The sequence below is a fragment of the Zerene cesonia genome, unplaced genomic scaffold (genome assembly GCF_012273895.1).
Source record: "Zerene cesonia ecotype Mississippi unplaced genomic scaffold, Zerene_cesonia_1.1 Zces_u006, whole genome shotgun sequence".
In the NCBI taxonomy this organism is placed as follows: domain Eukaryota; kingdom Metazoa; phylum Arthropoda; class Insecta; order Lepidoptera; family Pieridae; genus Zerene; species Zerene cesonia.
In genome coordinates, this window is record NW_024045136.1 from 1,057,433 (window position 1) to 1,075,367 (window position 17,935).

General features: G+C 35.4%; 2 protein-coding genes and 1 long non-coding RNA gene across 4 annotated transcripts in view; 2 read left to right on the top strand and 1 right to left on the bottom strand.

The window, feature by feature from the left end:
* The window catches only part of LOC119838883 (zinc finger protein 672-like), a 13,438-nt gene extending 11,719 nt beyond the window's left edge, over positions 1–1,719 (top strand). The window contains exons 10-11 of the mRNA XM_038365026.1: positions 511–728; positions 1,622–1,719. Of these exons, the coding sequence (XP_038220954.1) occupies positions 511–728; positions 1,622–1,690 (287 nt within the window). The 3' untranslated portion in view covers positions 1,691–1,719. The remainder of the gene's footprint in view (positions 1–510; positions 729–1,621) is intronic.
* A 2,004-nt stretch (positions 1,720–3,723) lies between these two features.
* LOC119838901 (E3 ubiquitin-protein ligase SDIR1-like) lies at positions 3,724–14,573 on the bottom strand. 2 transcript variants are annotated; one of them, XM_038365045.1, is made up of 4 exons: positions 14,272–14,573; positions 8,027–8,068; positions 5,486–5,662; positions 3,724–4,443 (listed from the first exon to the last, which is right to left on the bottom strand). In XM_038365045.1, the coding sequence occupies exons 1-3, from the start codon at positions 14,457–14,459 to the stop codon at positions 5,494–5,496; spliced, it is 399 nt and encodes a 132-aa protein (XP_038220973.1). In that variant the 5' UTR covers positions 14,460–14,573; the 3' UTR covers positions 3,724–4,443; positions 5,486–5,493. The 2 variants fall into 2 exon arrangements, with proteins under 2 accessions (XP_038220973.1, XP_038220974.1); XM_038365046.1 differs by lacking the exon at positions 8,027–8,068 and having other exon boundaries at positions 14,272–14,570.
* A 399-nt stretch (positions 14,574–14,972) lies between these two features.
* On the top strand, positions 14,973–16,740 carry LOC119838902. The gene is made up of 3 exons (XR_005288223.1): positions 14,973–15,128; positions 15,273–15,417; positions 16,038–16,740. It is a non-coding gene; the product is annotated as an uncharacterized LOC119838902 (long non-coding RNA).
* The last annotated feature ends 1,195 nt before the right edge of the window (positions 16,741–17,935 follow it).

The window sequence follows — 17,935 nt, forward strand, 5'->3', positions numbered from 1 at the left end:
TACTGCAATTCTATACTTCGATTATACACAACTGCCGAAATCGATGTAGCTATTTGATGACAAATCGCTGCATGACGCAGCCAGTCATAAAAACTATTAACAGAGCGAGGGTAGTTGGGCCGAACGTTGAATAAATAACTTACACACAACACCAAGCTACAATCCGTACGAATCCGCCCCGTTTCAAGCCAAAGCGATGTTTTATACTAAACTAGCTAAGCCCCGCGTACCGTTCACCCGCGTAAGTCCGTATCCCATATAAAAAGTTGCCTATGTGTTATTCCAGTTGTCCAGCTGTCTGCGTACAAATAAAATTAAATTTCATCGCAATCGGTTGAGTAGTTTTTGCGTGAAAGAGCAACAAACACACACACATCCTTACAAACTTTCGCATTTATAATATTATATAGTAGGAGTAGGATTGGTCGAACCGGTAGTTGCATCTTACACGCATATATCCTTCTCCCCCTCCCTCCTCTCATCTTCTCCACCCCACTCCCCCCAAATCAGCGTGTCCATACTACGAGCCGCGCGAGCCGAAGCGCGCGAAGGCCCGCTCGCCGCTCCCCGCCGCCGGGGAGGTCGCGGGAGTTGGGGGGGAGGACGGGAACGAGAGCGAGTCGCTGGTGTGCGACACGTGCGGCGCGAGCATGCCGTCGGCGGAGCGGCTGCGGCGGCACGTGGCGGCGCACGGCCTGCGGTTGTACCCGTGCGAGTACTGCCACGAGGTGAGTGTTAATTACTAGACACACACACATACACCTATCAACAACAACTACACAAGCTTATCTTACACTACATAAAGCTTATCTTAAAAACTATCCACAACTACAGTGGTTTCGCGAATTGGGCAAGCTCGCACCGGGGAAGTACCACACTGCCACAGGAGACCGGCGTGAAATAGAAAAGAAGGTTAAGAAAGGATTGCCGAGAGGAATAAAGGAATGGACTGGGAAGGGTGAGGAAAAGGATACGGTCCTTCGGCTCCCCCACTCACCGTACGAAACACAGCAGTATGCCATTTCACGCCGGTCTTCTGTGGCGGTGTGGTACTTCCCCGGTGCGAGCTGGCACAATTCGTGAAACCATTGAAAGAAAGAAAAAGAAAGAAAGAAAGATCAATTTATTTTAACACACACAAACACACATACATACATAAAAATACGTTGCTGTGGATAGTTTTTATAAGTTTTATTTGCTCATTGAAACCTTCCTAAGCTGTTTTTATAATAATATTACAATAATGCAATGAGAAACCACCCAGCTTACAATACCATTGTTGTAGATAGGTGTTCACGTGTATATTTGTATGTAATCGAGTCCCTTTAGACTCGATTTCGGCACTTTAAACGGACAGATTTAATTCAAATTTTGTATATTCATTAAGGATCGGTGAGAATACAATAATTTCATGAGTTTATCCTATTATAATAACTTTCATACATATACTTTGCCCGCGGCTTCACACGCGTCAAATTTCGAGTGAGACTTTTTTTTGAGATCTTGATCTTTATGAATTCTATCTATTAAAAGAAACCCCATCGTAATCTGTTGCGTAACACTAAAGATCTAAGCGTCTCTGTTTTATACCATTTAATGATGAAGCAAATTATTATTACAGCTCTTTCAGAATATCGACGCGTGGACTCGCCACGTGCGCGTGGAGCACAGCGTCGACATATTGTATTGACTATTAGATACTAATAAAGCAACCTAGTACATATTGTTATAGTGTTATGTTATCTGTGGTTGTGTATTGTTATAAAAAAAGAAATAAAGAAAGTTTTGTTCGACTACACAAAATTAGAATTAAAAAAAGAAAATTTTATGTTATCTGTGGTTGTGTATTGTAGAAAAGAAGAAAAAAGTGTTAAAGCCCGCCACACACGTACCCATGATATATATTATTATGCTGTGCTTTAATATACATGACGGTGTAAGATGTGACGTCAGAGAAATATATATTATAGCTATATAGTGTGTGACGGGTTTAATATTAATAATGATACTACCTTATCGCTCGCGGCTTCGCTTGCGTGGTGAATGGAAAAATTGATAATTCGTTTTTTTTTTGTTTTAAACCTAGTACCCGTTCTCGGGAGAGTCTCGAAGTAGTCTATGACAAATTTTATCCGAATCGGTTTAACGGTTTAGGTGTGATGAAGAGAAAAGGCGTACACTTTCTTTTGTTTGTTTCTGAAGGCAACACTGTCAAAGGGATCTTATGATAATCTTACTTCTATTCTGTGGGTGTTAGAATTAAGGAAAGAACGGAAGTAAGGTGAATGAATCTATGTCCCAATGTCTATTCAATGTTATATGGAAGTTTTAATTTGTTTGTGTTCATTCATATATTTAAGAGATTATTGGTGCGATTTAGTTTTTTTGATTAATAAAGTCTGATTCTGTTTATTGTTTTATTGTTTTTTTATTGAATTAGATACCTGTCCATTACCAGGCAACCCTAACAATACAGGAAAATAAATGTCCAACTGGTGGGTAAGCAAAAATAAGGCAATAATGAAACGCTGGTGAAAACTAAACACGGTAAAAACAAATAATAAATATTGAAATGTTTTTTATAAACAAACAATCAGAATCCACAAGTCTTTCATAAACCACCTCTGTAAATAAAAAAAATATAACCCCCCCCCCCCCCCACAAGAACTTAATTTCCCTAAAGTAAAAAATAATAAAAGAAACAATCTTAAAGTACGTAAGAGAATGTACTAATAATTAAAAAAAAAAATACATCGCGTTGGAGGACCGTTCCTAAATTAACAAATTAAATACAAATAGATAAATCAAATCAGCAACAAAAATTAACTTTTTTTTATGTCATACCGGGCATCTGAGCTGGTGGTTCGCCGGATGGTAAACGATGACCACCGCCCATGAACATTCGCAAAGGAATAGCCTCTGCGAAGGTAAGTAGGTAAAATAAAACACTTCTTTCAAAATCTATTTACCATTTATTCAATAGCTAGTACACATTATTTACAGTCCAATTCGACTAATTTATATCTAAGTAACAAAACAACTATATTAATGCTACGATCACAGCATTTTTGATATTTTCCAAACTTTAATTTAAGTCACATCTAGCAAGCAGAAAAAACTCTTTGCCAATAAATTTAAGAAAAGACGAAGTCGAACTTTGAAATCATCAGTAAGAAAGAAATAAGTTTTATTAATTAAAGTATATATAATACTATATACTTTAATGAAAAAGAGAACATAAGGAAATCTATAAATTAAATGTAAAGAAACAAGTCATATCTAACAAACCAAGAATATAAGCAAAGATAAATTCATAATTCAAATAGCAAAAATTTTGATCGCACCTAAATGTAAAGGATTTTAATATTTGCAGCTACCTATTTATTAGTACTAAAGTCTTATAAAAGTGCGTCATATATCTAGTTACAAAATTTTTTTTATTATTATGACATTTTTATAAAAATTACATAACTGACTCTACAGATAGAAATTAAAAACTTTTCAACGGATTTTAAACGCGATTTATTCATTATATTATTAACCCGACGTTTCGAACACTTTACAGCGAGCGTGGTCACGGGGAGACTCCCCGTAAAGTGTTCGAAACGTCGGGTTAATAATATAATGAATAAATCGCGTTTAAAATCCGTTGAAAAGTTTTTAATTTCTAAATGTATAATACTCGCGTGAAACCAAACACAAGAAAATACTATGACTCTACAGATATTTTTCGCGCCCAAATCATATGACAGCTGATCACAGATTACAAAAAAAAATTAAAATAACTTTTATAATGTAATATTTGGAAAAAAATGTGTTATTTAAGCGAATTAAATACATAACAAAATATCTAAACAGAAAAACATAACTACAGACTGAGTTTTCCTTTTGACGAATATCTAGATTTAATTTTTAAACAATATTTTCAATATGTAAAACGATTATTGCAAATTCTTAATATGTAATAATAAAATATGACTAATTCGGGAACTATCTTGAATTCTAATCGGGTCATTTAAAGTCGAATGAAGGCCATATCTATACTAATATAATATTATAAACGGGTAAAGTTTGTGAATTTGTGCCGCTGTATCTCTGAATCTCCTGAACCCATTCAAAAATTTCCTTTATCAATAGAGAGTCATGTTTTCAGTGAATGTCATTGGCTTTATTATTTTTTTTTTTACAACCTGGGCGGGGCCGGGACTTGCAGTTAGTAAATATAACGACAAACGCTTTTTAATAAAAATCCTTTTTTGATCCATTATGCATTATGATTTATGATACATATTTGTCTATTATGCTGATATACATTATGTTAGGTTAAAATAAAAAAAAAATCCAATGTGTCATTTTAGAGCATAAGGGTACAATGACATAAAAATAAACTGTAATTCCCGCCATATTTCGAATTCAGATCCCGCTGAGTTCTAAGGTAAAAATCTGAAAAGAGAAAGATTCATATAATATCATTAGGATATGAATTGACTTCTTTTGAAGTTGCAAGACTTAGGTTGCAAGACCATATTCATTTCTTTATGTACAAAAAATTGGAAAAAGCAAACGGTTCTAAGTACTGCTATAGCGGCAACAGTTATGCGTAATATGTGAAAATTTCAACCGTCCAACTAAGTATATCGATTCATGAGATACAACCTGGTGACGGCAAGTCAAGTCGTTCCGGACCCAGGAGATGGCATGGATGGACCCAGTCGTGAATAAATGGGTTGAATTTTTTTTTTTTACTCCTACACGAAACAATGGTGTTCGTTTAGCGACAGCAGCGGAATGATTTTTAAATTATAATAAATACTAGCTGCACCCGGCAAACGCTGTTCTGCTTTACTCTTATCATTTAGGGGTGTGAAAAATAGATGTTAGCCGATTCTCAGACCTACCCAATATGCTTACCAAATTTCAGAGGAAGTGGTCAAGCCGTTTCGGAGGAGTATAGAGACTAACATTGTGACACGAGAATTTTATATATAAGATTTCAAAGTTAACAATATCAACGTAGATAATGTTACATCTTTGTACTTATACATTTTTACATCGAAATTAAATTATAACTTCTGGGTACTTGACCAGAAGCATGTGACCCACCCTGGTGCCAAAAGTAGATTGACGAACGAAAATTCTTCCTCTTCTTCTTTCTTCTAATGAAAGTATTAGCTTTTGCCCGCGGCTTCACATGCGTTAAATTCGGAATAGTTTAATTACAGATGTTACTATACGTATAAACCTTCTTATTGAATCACTCTGTATCTATTAAAAAACCCCCATCAAAATCCGTTGTGGAGTTTTAAAGATCTAACACACACATACGCACACATACATAGGAGCAGACGCGGGAACCAAAATTTCATTGCAATCAATGCAACAGTTTTTGCGTGAGAGATTAACAAACATACACATACATCCATCCAACCTCAGAAAATTTTCGCATTTTATAATATTAGCAGGATATCGATAACCATATACGTACCTAAGAGATCACTTGACGCTCGTGCGGCAGTTGGGGCAAGTCTGCTGCTGCTGAAGCCAGGGCAGAATGCACGCCGAGTGAAAGTTATGCGTACACGGCAGTGACATCACCTCCTGGTTCTTCAGGATCACCTCGTAGCAGATGGTGCACTCCTCGAGGGTCCACGACCGTTCGCGGCTGGAAAGTTACATCATCTTCATCATCAATCAATTTCGGCTTTATGTAAGGGAAATCGTCAGAAATATTTGCATAAAAATTAGCTACAGCAAGTCCATATAACTAATTTCTTCTACTCTTTCAGTTTTATGTGCCTAAGGGATACCCCACGCCATCTATTGAGATGATTAAGAACCATCACAACGAACATCATCATCACCGACCGGGTGAACGAGTTTTTTTTTTTTTTATGTCATAGCGGGCAACTGAGCTGGTGGTTCGCCTGATGGTAAGCGATTACCACCGCCCATGAACATTCGCAAAGGTAGATCCTCTGCGAATGCGCTGCCCGCTTTTTTGAGGTAAGGGAAAAGGAATGGATTAACGACTGGAAAGAAGGAATGGACTGGGACGGGTGATAAAAAGGAAACGGGCCTCCGGCGAGAGTCTAGGCGTTGCTACGGTATGGCACAAAGAAGCGGGTTCGAATCCCGCCTCGTGATCAAAAAATTTTTTCTTGCTATAAAGATAAAAATTAAACTAACACTAACCAATGACCGAGACAAAATTTTAGCAATTTAAGTTAATAGATTTGGGGCTAAACAGTAAATAGCTTTGTCCCGTCAGTATATTACTTCACTCCGACGACACTCACGACCGCCTCCTTAGTACAGTGGTAGCGTGGAACCGTGGAGTCGTGGGTTCGAATCCCGGTGGAGACGCACAAAAAAAATGTCTCGGTCTAACAGAACAGAAGAGGCTGACCTACTTGTCCATAAAGAAAATCGATCAGTGAAACAGATGAATACCATCCGCCCCATACCCCACTAGAGGACACGGGACTTCACTAACTTCTGTTATATAATAGAACCTCTGTTCTATTAGTTTAATAATTCTACTAACTCCATTTTCATTTATCCAAATTTATATTCAATATTTCATAAAGCATATTGACATTTTTAGTTCCACCCGACCCGGATCTAAGAGAGGCAGTCAAGTTAGTTATTAAATCTATTACAATAATACATGCAAATAACAACATATCAGAATAAAACTAGTCCGAGTTTAGGTCAAACAGTTATGTTATCAATTGTTGACAAAATTATTAAATGCTGAGACCAAATGCATAAACAAATACCCCCTACCAATAATTATAAATACCTAAATGTATACTTTATCTTTGTTCGGTTCCTTCAAGGTACAACGGTCGAACCGATTTTTAAAGAGATAAATTGAGTTTTGAAAAATTCACTGACAGAATTTTCAGCGTCTATTAACAGGAGACAGGGTTGAAGAGATTATTTGAAATGGAAGAAATAAACTTATATTGTAATAAAATTATTTTTAACATAAAACCGCCTTAGAATAATTTTTGAACTTTCCTTTTTTAATTAATTTCCCAAATGGACTAGTTTTCTCTGAATCAATGTGACCGGGAATAACAACGTTGCGTATTAAAGCAGGACTAATTCTAATGGGGAAATTATGCAACTGTCTATTTTTCCATACTGGAATTAGTACTACTTTAACACGTCACGGAAACCCCTCAGAGCCTTTTTGCACTTGTCCATGAAAGTCTGCCTGTATTCCGTAAATTTTGTCAAATTTCTACACCAATTAACCATAAACATAAATCCTCAATTCAGTCTTAATTCTCTCAGTTTTCTGCACCGTTTAATATAAATTGCACACACGATACATCCACCAAAACATAAAGAAATACACATGCTTGTTAGTTCGAACTCAGTTACATTTAGGACAATACAAAATGGTCACATTACGTTTGCCACAACATACGTTCCTATCACCTCCATAGATACATCAGGTAAGACATTCTATCTATAAACGACAACCTTAGAAAGTGTGACAAAATCGTGGTACCCTAATGTTTCTCTCTAATAATTATTTTCACGTTAGAGCGATCGCCAAAGTCCACAAACACGTGGGGCTCTGCTAGCTTCCTCCACTTTTCATTGAAAAGAATTGACGATGGAAACGGAAGCCACCCAATGGGTGATCAAATGCTGACTACTGTTTACCCGCGCAAAGCTGTGTATGCGCAAGTAGACGTGTAGGGTACCGCGATCTTCTCATTTCTCCCTTTCTGTTATGGCTGGCTCCGGCTAAATTATTTAATACCCTAGTCAGTAAATTTCAAAAAACACAAATAAACATATTAGTACAAAAAACGTCAATCTAATAGATAACAAGGAATTCCTACAAACTATTATAATCATTATTTTTTGTATGTCCACTCGACGATGGACTCGCTTCAAAGTATACAAAGCAGAACTGTAATGTTTAGACTTCAGAGTTATCTATTAGAAGATATATATGACATTAGTATCGCAGACTCATAAAACACAATATAAAAATAAATCTTACAACGCCTCATTTCTTCGAGATTTTCTAATGGATTCTTGAGCTCTGAAATATTACATTGGGATTTAGACTTGACCATGTTTAAATATATATAAATTGCATGAATATAAATGGAATCATTAAACACTAGACTTTGAACGATCGACATGGGCTTCTAATGATCATTTTTCTATGATTTTAATTAACATTTTTCGAGTTTTCCTGTAGCTTTAACGGTGTCCCCTCCACGCAACGCGATGCAACTTACTAGTGCACCGTATCGCATTGCGTATTTGTCGAATGATAGCTTCATCGCAATACATGCAGTGGGACGCGGGTGTGACAAGTCATAGTGGGACACCAGCAGTGGGACGCGACTGAGACAGGGTGAGATAGCATCATGTCTAGTTTCACTTATATACGTTACAATTTGATAAATGCGACCGTTGGAATGAGGCATTTAAATTTTATATACCTGTATTTTTTTGTATTCACTCTCATTTCACATAATACCGACTATAGCTTGACAAGAGTCAAGCTATAGTCGGCCTCTCGGCAACAAAAATAATAGAAATAAAAAGGAGACTTACGATCGTCCCGATCTACGTTTAAGTCTGATTACATCTGTGAGCCCCAAAAATAGCTTAGGGCGCACGTACGAAACCCTACGGGGCAGATCGTCTGACGTCATCTCCTCCCAGTCGCTACTGTCAGAATCAATCGCGGCATTATTGGGCAACGTCTGATAGCCGGTTTCATCGACCTCGGTGTATGAGCCGGACGAGCTGTGATATGATTCTGTAGTCGAGCTCGACTCGCTGTCAGACGCGTACGAGTCACTCGTCGACTCGGTGGTGTCGTGACAGTCGCTGTCAATTGTCCCGTCACTGTCAGACATGTCGATGTTACTAGACGCGTCAGAGGCGGTTGATATCATGCTCGTGTCGGTCGTCGTGTGTTCCGATATCGTGATGCAGTCGTCGCTATCGTAACTGTTGCGTGCGCCCGATGAATCCATGTCGCTGTGCATCGTGTTGAAAAAGCCATGCATGAAAATAATGGCATTAAGCAGTGCAAGATTTAAAGCATAAATGAAGTCATCAATACATGAGCGTAGCCAGGGGTTATATATATATTACGACCCCCCCCCCCCCTTACTCTTTTACGAGTAAAACAAAAACATTATTATTCTTATTTTTATTATAAACACAACGGTAACCCGATACAAAATACTGACTACGCCCTTGCATAAATAACGTTCGTAGCGTGAAACATTATTTTGGTTGAAATGATTGCTCAAGCGGTGAAGGAAAATATCGTGAGGAAATCGGCATGTCCAAGAATAAAAAATTTGACGACATGTGACATCTGCCAACCCGCATTTGGCCAGCGTGGTGGATTATGGCCTGAACCCTGTGTCCCAGCAATGGGAACATGTATGGGATGATGATGATGATGGTGATAATAGTTTTTAAGTAATTAAACAGAAAGAATACATGTAACTATTAGTAACATACACTATGTATGGAAGTTCATAGACAAGTGAGAGCTTTGCGCCTACTTAGGTGGCGGATTGCTACACGAGTAGAAATTTAGGTATCCAGGTCCATCTATAAGCTGAGCTATATTGATATGATTGAACATAACATTATATAACGAATTCCGCACAAATTCTGCACCTGATCAATACATGAATACATAGAAAACATTATTTAACAAACACTTTTACCGGATTATTACGTTGGTATTCAGTGGTCCATATACCATATTTAAATTAGTTTATAAAATAACAAAATATACGCAAATTGCATTAATCTAAAATTCGATAAATTGAGAGCGGAAATGGAGAACCAGGAAATATAAAAACAATATAGACAAATCTATATTTGTTTTTATTTTCAATGGTTGGACTACACCACCCTTACCAACTCTTATTGGCCTTCATTACCATCAACACATAGGTAGGAAAAGATTGACATAACATAATGAGCAGACTCTTATAATTTACTAGCTGCGCCCCGCGGTTTCACCCGCGTAAGTCCGTATCCCGTTGGAATATCGGGATAAAAAGTTGCCTATATGTTATTCCAGTTGTCCAGCTGTTTGCGTACCAAATTTCATTGCAATCGGTTCCGTAGTTTTTGTGTGAAAGAGTAACAAACACACACAAATCCTAACAAATTTTCGCATTTATAATATTAAATTAATTATTATAATAGGGAGTAGGATAGGATAGTAGGATTAATTACTATAGATTTACTATAGCGACAACAGAAATACATATAATTATCTATGATGAAATACAGTACAGTACAGTTGCGGTGACAGACGGACGGACAGACAGACAGAAAGACAGCATAGATGAAGTAACAGGATCCCCTTTACCCTTTGGTTAAATGGCAAACAAAGAACAATAACACAACAATCCAAGCGTCATTCAAAAGTAAAAACAAACTCGTGAATTGAAAAAGTAATAAAAAATCTAGACATTTCTAGCTGCACCCGGCAAACGCTGTTCTGCCTTACTCTTATCATTTAGGGGTATGAAAAATAGATGTTGGCCGATTCTCATAGATACCGGATAAGCACAAAAAATTTCATCAAAATCGGTCATGCCGTTTCGGAGGAGTATGGCAACGAAAACTGTGACACGAGAATTTTATATATTAGACTAGCTGCGCCCCGCGGTTTCACCCGCGTAAGTCCGTATCCCGTAGGAATATCGGGATAAAAAATAGATGTTGGCCGATTCTCAGACCTACCCAATATGCTTACCAAATTTCAGAGGAATCGGTCAAGCCGTTTCGGAGGAGTATGGCAACGAAAACTGTGACACGACAATTTTATATATTAGAAGATTTATATTACAACGTGCATGACATACGAGAAGCAATTAAAAAAAAATACAAGTTTTACAAAGAACGGTCACGGAATTTTTAATATGTGTAGCATAATGAAATAATAATAAGCAATATTATGTACAATTAAAGAATACGAAATGGGCGCCGCGATGCGTAACTGAACGCGTGAATAAACTGGTTTTTTTTTTTTTTTTTTTCTAAATAATGAGGCGCTAGAACCGTTTGGCGAAAATGCTTTACTCCTGTGGTTGACGGCTCCATTAAAGTCATGTCAAAGTAATATGGGCTATTTTATATATTTATCGACCTCCTTGATTCAGTGGATGATGCGTGTGAGTGGAACCGAGGAGTCCTGAGTTCAATTCCCGGTGGCTACGCACAAAAAAAAATTGTCTCGGTCTGGCAGGAGCACAGAAGGCCACCTACTTGTCCGTAGAGAAACTCGATCGAGTGAGACAGATGTACGTCATCTGCCCCATACCCCACTAGGGGACACGGTACTTCACTCTTATATATTTATCTATATAAAGAGTATAATATACTTAAAATATTACATATCTGAAAAGTTTGTTTGAACGTTCTCATATCAGGAACTACTGGTCCGATTTCAAAAACACTTTCACTGTATGATATGTAGGCGATCCTTAAATGCCATAGACTATACATGTAATAAAGAAAGAAAAGATATGTTACACTTCTCAATTATTCATAAATTTTTTGTATACAAAGCAACTGAGCAGTTGTTTCACCTGATGGTAACCGACCTTTTATATGGGACAAAGATTCATTTTGAGTGTAGTGTAGTTCAGTATGACTAGTATAACGTACGAACAGATTCGTTTACACTATGATTGTGAACCTTAGTATAAACCTAAGTCGCTTCCCGCGTCTGATCCTATGTATGTATGCTAAGATCTTTATACGCTACGGATTTTGATGGGGTTTTTTTGTACTAGATAAGAGGAAGGTTTATGTGCATAATTGTTATAATTACTATTGTATGCATTGAAATTAATAGCATAGATACTAGCGCCACTCGGTATTTCCTTGTACTACATGTAATATGTTATCTGTGGAGATTAAATAAAGTTAGTCTGTGTCAAACACTTCCTGCGTATTTATTAATAATAACATCTAATAAACTTCTACAAATTTTACGTGTAAAGCAACGGGTATACCTAAGCTAGTCTTATGTGAACCTACCTCGATAAATGTATTTCTTTTCAACCAACTTAAAAAAAAAAATATTGGTTTTGTTACCTCAGAACATTCGACTGAGTCAACCGATTTCGATGATCCTTTTTTTAATTTGAAAGCTATACAAATACATATAAAATTGGTCTAGTTCCGACATATTTACGGACGTTAAGGTATTTTTGTTAAAAACATTGTTATGAAATTTATTTCATTACCTCCATTAATATCAAATTACATTTCCTCCTTTCCTTTTATGCCCTTCATTCGAGTATTCTTGAAGCAAAGGTAAAGTTTAGGTAAATGAAGCTCTTTATAAAATCCTACTTACTACTAACATTATGATTGAGAAAGTATATTCAAACACTACTTATTTTATACTAGCATAATATTACTTTATTACTACTAGTATTATTCATATTACTGATTTAATACTAGCCTGCGTCCAGCTTTGCCGGTGTGGAATAAGGACATTTACAAATTATTTAGTTATCCCAAGGGAGCATGTTGCCGGATAAAAAGTATCCTATCACCCAAGTCACCACATATCCTGTCTGTATACACAATTTCATCAAAATCCGTTCAGTAGTTTCAGCACAATTGACGGACAAACATCCAAACAGACAAACTTTCACATTTATAATATTAGTGTGATTACTATATTTATTTTTTTGTATTTTATTGGTTTTTTTCTTACTGGGGATTCCATTTGTGAGCCCCCATCCGGAATCGCCCACAGGACCCCTTGGTTCTGCACTCGTGTGTTAACTGCTGTACAATGGGATGGTTGAAGTGTATGTCAAATAGTGCTGTATTGTATTGATGGATGTTTGAATCTCTTTCATACAAATATGGAGACCTGTTTCCTTTTCCTCACCCTTCCCAGTCCATTCCTTCTCTCCAGCCATCAATCCTTCCCTTATCCCTTAGAATTCCCTTATTTTTATAATTCTATACCCTTATCCCTAAGCGGGTAGTGCTTTTGCAGAGGAACTGCCGCTGAAAATGTTGATGGGAGAGTGATAGCTTACCATCAAGCGAACCACCAGCACAGTTGCCTGGTCCTACTAATATTATAAATGCGAAAGTTTGTAAGGATGTGTGTGTGTTTGTTGCTCTTTCACGCAAAACCAACAAAACCGATTGCAATGAAATTTGGTAGGTAGACAGCTGGACAACTGGAATAACATATAGGCAACTTTTTATCCCGATATTCCTATGGGATACGGACTTACGCGGGTGAAACTGCGGGGCACAGCTTGTATGGCACAAAAAAACCAAATCTGCTGAAATTAGAGTTTTGTTAAAGGAAGGAATCATTCATATCTGTATGTGGCCTGTGTCATATCACAATAGTAAAAACAGTAATCACAGATTACCGTGATTACACTAACTCTGGTATTTTGTGCTTTAAACTCATATTCTTGTGGTTTTCTATAAGCTGCCAGACTAGTGACAGATTAATTGTAACATAGACAACTAATATTATAAGTGAAATCATCTTTATCTTTTTTTCACATTGCAAAGAAGTTATTATATGGTATGATTATTGTGTCTGGAAATAGGAGAACTAAGATTGACACATGTTTTTACTGCAGAGAAATAACTCAGTTCCATAGGAATTTCCTTTGTCATTATGTACATACATGTGTTAGAAAACACGAGATTCAGAATCAGAATCAGAATGAAAATGAGAATCTGACTCCATGTTGGTGGTTGATCAATAATTTCAACTTAAAAGTGCAACAAATTCAGAAAGTTTTCATGTGCATACATTTTAAGAAGATCCTATATATAAATTTAAATCAAATATCACACTCAAAACACATTAAATATGCATTCATAACTAACTAATCAACGGTATATATTAAAAATATATACAAACTTGTATGTATATTAGTTTCGAGATAGGACTACGATTACAACTAAGAAAAAATGTGGATGTATTAATAATTAATAAAATTCAAATTAATGCCAAGAGGGTAGGTTGCTAAAGTCTCCCTTAGTAACACACCTAAAATATTTAACCAAAAAATATAACATAGATTTTACAATTCATACGATTTATTACTTCCGTTAATGAAGTGCTTAATTAATATTTCATAACTAGTAGTAGTCCTTAATCGATATTAACTAGCACACGTGAAGTACGTTTCTAAATTTAAATTGATAACTCTACCGCCATGAAAAATATTAAAAAAAAAAACCACTCACAATGCGTCTCGTTGTTCAGTCTCCCACTGACTGGTGGATCCTGCGGAATCAGGATTTTCAGGCCGCTGGCCAAAGAAGTAGTACAAGGCTGCGCCAACACCCACACCAACACCAATTGCAGCAGCTGCTAAGCCTAATCCTCGACTTGAGCTACTGTTTTTCGGGCCATCCTCTTCGCGAACACTCATTTTTGTCGATGACAAAGAAGGTACTCGGATATTGCGTTCAAAATAAATACAGAGCCAGATGATAGGCAAAGGCAGTGTTTTGACACGAATTAATTATGACATTGACGTAATCTGATTTTTGAGACGTCGTTGTGACGATGAAGTTGGTAGTTGTGTATAATCTATGCTTGGGGACTTCCATAAAATGATTTATTTTTCTAATATGTTTAATTTATTTAATAGATTACAAAGGAAATAAAAAATAAATACTTTTTGGTGGATTTGCTTGTTAAATCGAAACGATGGTTATTTTGTATAATCAGGTTTTTTATAATTTTTATCGATATTGATGAAATACTCGAAGTTTTTAATTATTATAACAACACAATGCTGTTAGTTACGTGTATATGGGCAAATAATTGCATAGGTACGTAACTTTACACACATGTGACTGACACAGGTCCATTTTATATATAACCTATCAGCCTAGCCTGAGAATCAAAAGTAGGTACAATGCTTGAATAAGGGCAATATTTTATCATATAGTAACATTGTTATGAGTAATTCTATATTTATATAAGGGGAATTACGCAGTTCTCAATTATTAGAATCCATCTTGTTCTCATTTAAAGTATATATCATTCTGCATAGGTATCTTATGGTAGTTGAGTACAAAGACTTTAATAAAAGGTTTGTTTAAAATTATACTGTTATTTGGAATACCTTTTACTTCAGTTATTGTGGTTAAAGCTTGTATTTTAATTCTTGTAATGTAATTCCATTAGCTATACGAGTTGTGTACATTGAAGAGTTAAATGTAAATTTGTGATTCAGATTTCAGAATGACAAACCTCGCAGGAGTTGCATTAGGATTGTCAGCGCTAGTGGCTGCAGCGTTGGTTGTTTACCAATTAATAAAAGAGCGAAATATGCCCCGAACTGAAAACGTATATGGTGAAAGAGCACGGAGAAACAATTGGTGAATATATTTAGTAATGGGGATTAAGAAACAATACACAAAGTAGGAGACAGCGTCGTGCGTGGTTACTAAGTCTATAATTATATTACGTAATGAGTATATTTGAAGTAGATGGGGCAAACACGATTTTTTTTAAAAATCATCCCCCTAAACGTTTGAAATAGGGATGAAAGTTGTTTTTCTCTGTGGGTGTTACCGCGTCGTATAGTTAGTTAAATAATGTGTATTACAAAAAAAAAATCAATCTTCCTTTTTTTTTTAGAGAAAGTGTGGTACTGTTTATTATTTATGTTCATTTAGAGCAGAGACAATAAAAATTTTAAACATAAATATGTCATGATTATCCTTTTGATTAGATATTGAAAAAGTATTTATTTAGCAATAATTACTCTATCCTTTAAAGATTATAAATTTTTAAGAAATAATGTTTTTTATTAGTTGAGATGGTTTATAATCACCTAAGTAGATGATTGGGGTATCTTTAAGGCACATAAAAGCAAAATAGTATCAGTGAGGCGGAATTACAGGTGGCCGAGAGGTCATTTGTTGTTCCGTTATGGTGAATAATTGAATTATATTTGTCCTTTTTATTAAATTTTTCAAAAGTTTTTTTTTTTCAGATGTAAGCTGCATTCATCTATACAAAAATGTAACTTTCGGGATTATATAACGTGGGTGTTGAAATATATTTCTCTGAAAATATGTATAAATATGAAATAGAATGGCTTATATTACTTGATTATTCAGAAGTAGAGAACTTACTAATACATTTATCCAGGAAATAAATAATTTTTTATTAATTAACGAACTCTCAATTTCTCTTTGAATATAAAAGTACTCACTTTAAATGCATGATTTAACAATAATTTTATTTTTTTTTTCTTGTATGCTATGAGGACAAACGACATTAACGTTAAACGTTTATTTTTAATTAAATGAATTTATTAATAATTATGATACATTGTGTTTCTTTTTATACTTTAATATCATCATTAATTCACACTTACCACTAAACATACAATCTACACTACTTCAAAACTCAGATTTTAAGTAGTTTAATTTCTTGAATATATGAATTACTTATTGACAAAATGTAAATTATTAAAATTGTTAATTGTTAAACATTATAAATTTATATTAAATTGTAGAATTTAAATTTCATATGTATGTAGCAGCAATTACATTTTATTGTGTCTAAATTGAACTATTATGTACTGTATCGGGAAGACACAGACTCCTGAAACACAGCGAAAGCTATATTAGGAGTCTGGGTTTCATGTTCTGTGTGATTTATAATTTATTCAATAAATGATTTTTTTTTTTTTTTTTTTTTATATAATGTGTCAATAAATATTATATTCAATGCGGTGTTTTAATTCTTTTTGCTATTATTGTTCAAAGATTAAGTATTAATATTTATCTGGTATTTTGTCCTATTTTGATAGAGATTAATTATGATCATTAGCAGAGAAAATGTCTATGCAAATGTGTTGCCAGCTCATAGGAGAAACCAAATAAAAAAGGATTGACTGCGAAGAGTGAACGTAAAAAGGAAAAGTGACTCAATTTTGAAGTTAAGCTTCTATAGTGTAAAGAGAAGCATACAGTCATGCAACGCCCTTCAACTCGAAGTAAAAACCGAAAACATCCACACAATTTTACGGTTGTGAAAACTCAATAATGATATCACTATGCAATCTCTTACAATACAAGTAGTATGTACCATTCTTACAACTTAATTGCTTTATATACCTTTTATATTATAAGAGCTCTACAAACGCTAAAACGTGCTCGCGGCAGCCCCTAGTTAGTGTCCCGAGCTGCTAATTACATGGTGTATATAGCTCGGGCTCATAGATTATACACTCATATACTGGCTCGGGCTTGGGCCTCCGCGATCCGCCCCAACTCCCGCATAATTCACCTGTCCTTATTCATTGAATGGCTATGGACTATTCAGTTACTTCTTCTACTCTCGCTACACTCAAATAAAATAAATTTTGCCTTTTTGAAACGCACGATAAGGTTTAAAATGCTACATTTAAAGACTTATAATTTTTCATAGACTACGATATACATTGAAACACGTATGCAATGGATGTTGTACAAAGTAGCCTACTATCGACAATAGATGGCGTTTTACTAAATATATACGCATTGTGGGGAAAGAAAAATAAAACAACAATAATTATTTGTTGATGCATTTAATTGCTCAAGATATTTACACGCTGTCAACAATTTCGGCGAATCATAAATGCTTGAGACCGCTTTATTACTCTATGGGTTGTAAATTGTGCATTGATTCTTCTATTCTCCTTCTCTATGGTTTCATAAGCTTTCGCTATTAACTTTAATTTTAAAGAGTTCTCCATTCGTTGTGACTATTGAAAAGTGACATTTCTATTTTTAATGGGAAAAAAAGAAAAAAAATCCAAGTGTTCAATTGAAAATAAAAACATTCTCGTAAATGCATTTAATTGAGAATATAATAAAGCAATATTTCGTTTTGGACAGAGAA

Excerpts from the sequence above, each read along its gene's own strand:
- LOC119838901 (XM_038365045.1), bottom strand. The coding sequence starts at position 14,459 with ATGAGTGTTCGCGAAGAGGATGGCCCGAAAAACAGTAGCTCAAGTCGA. Across the intron at positions 8,069-14,271 it reads ACTGAACAACGAGACGCATT|AGCTCAAGAATCCATTAGAA; the intron begins GTGAGTGGTTTT and ends GTAATATTTCAG. Across the intron at positions 5,663-8,026 it reads TCTCGAAGAAATGAGGCGTT|CCGCGAACGGTCGTGGACCC; the intron begins GTAAGATTTATT and ends GTAACTTTCCAG.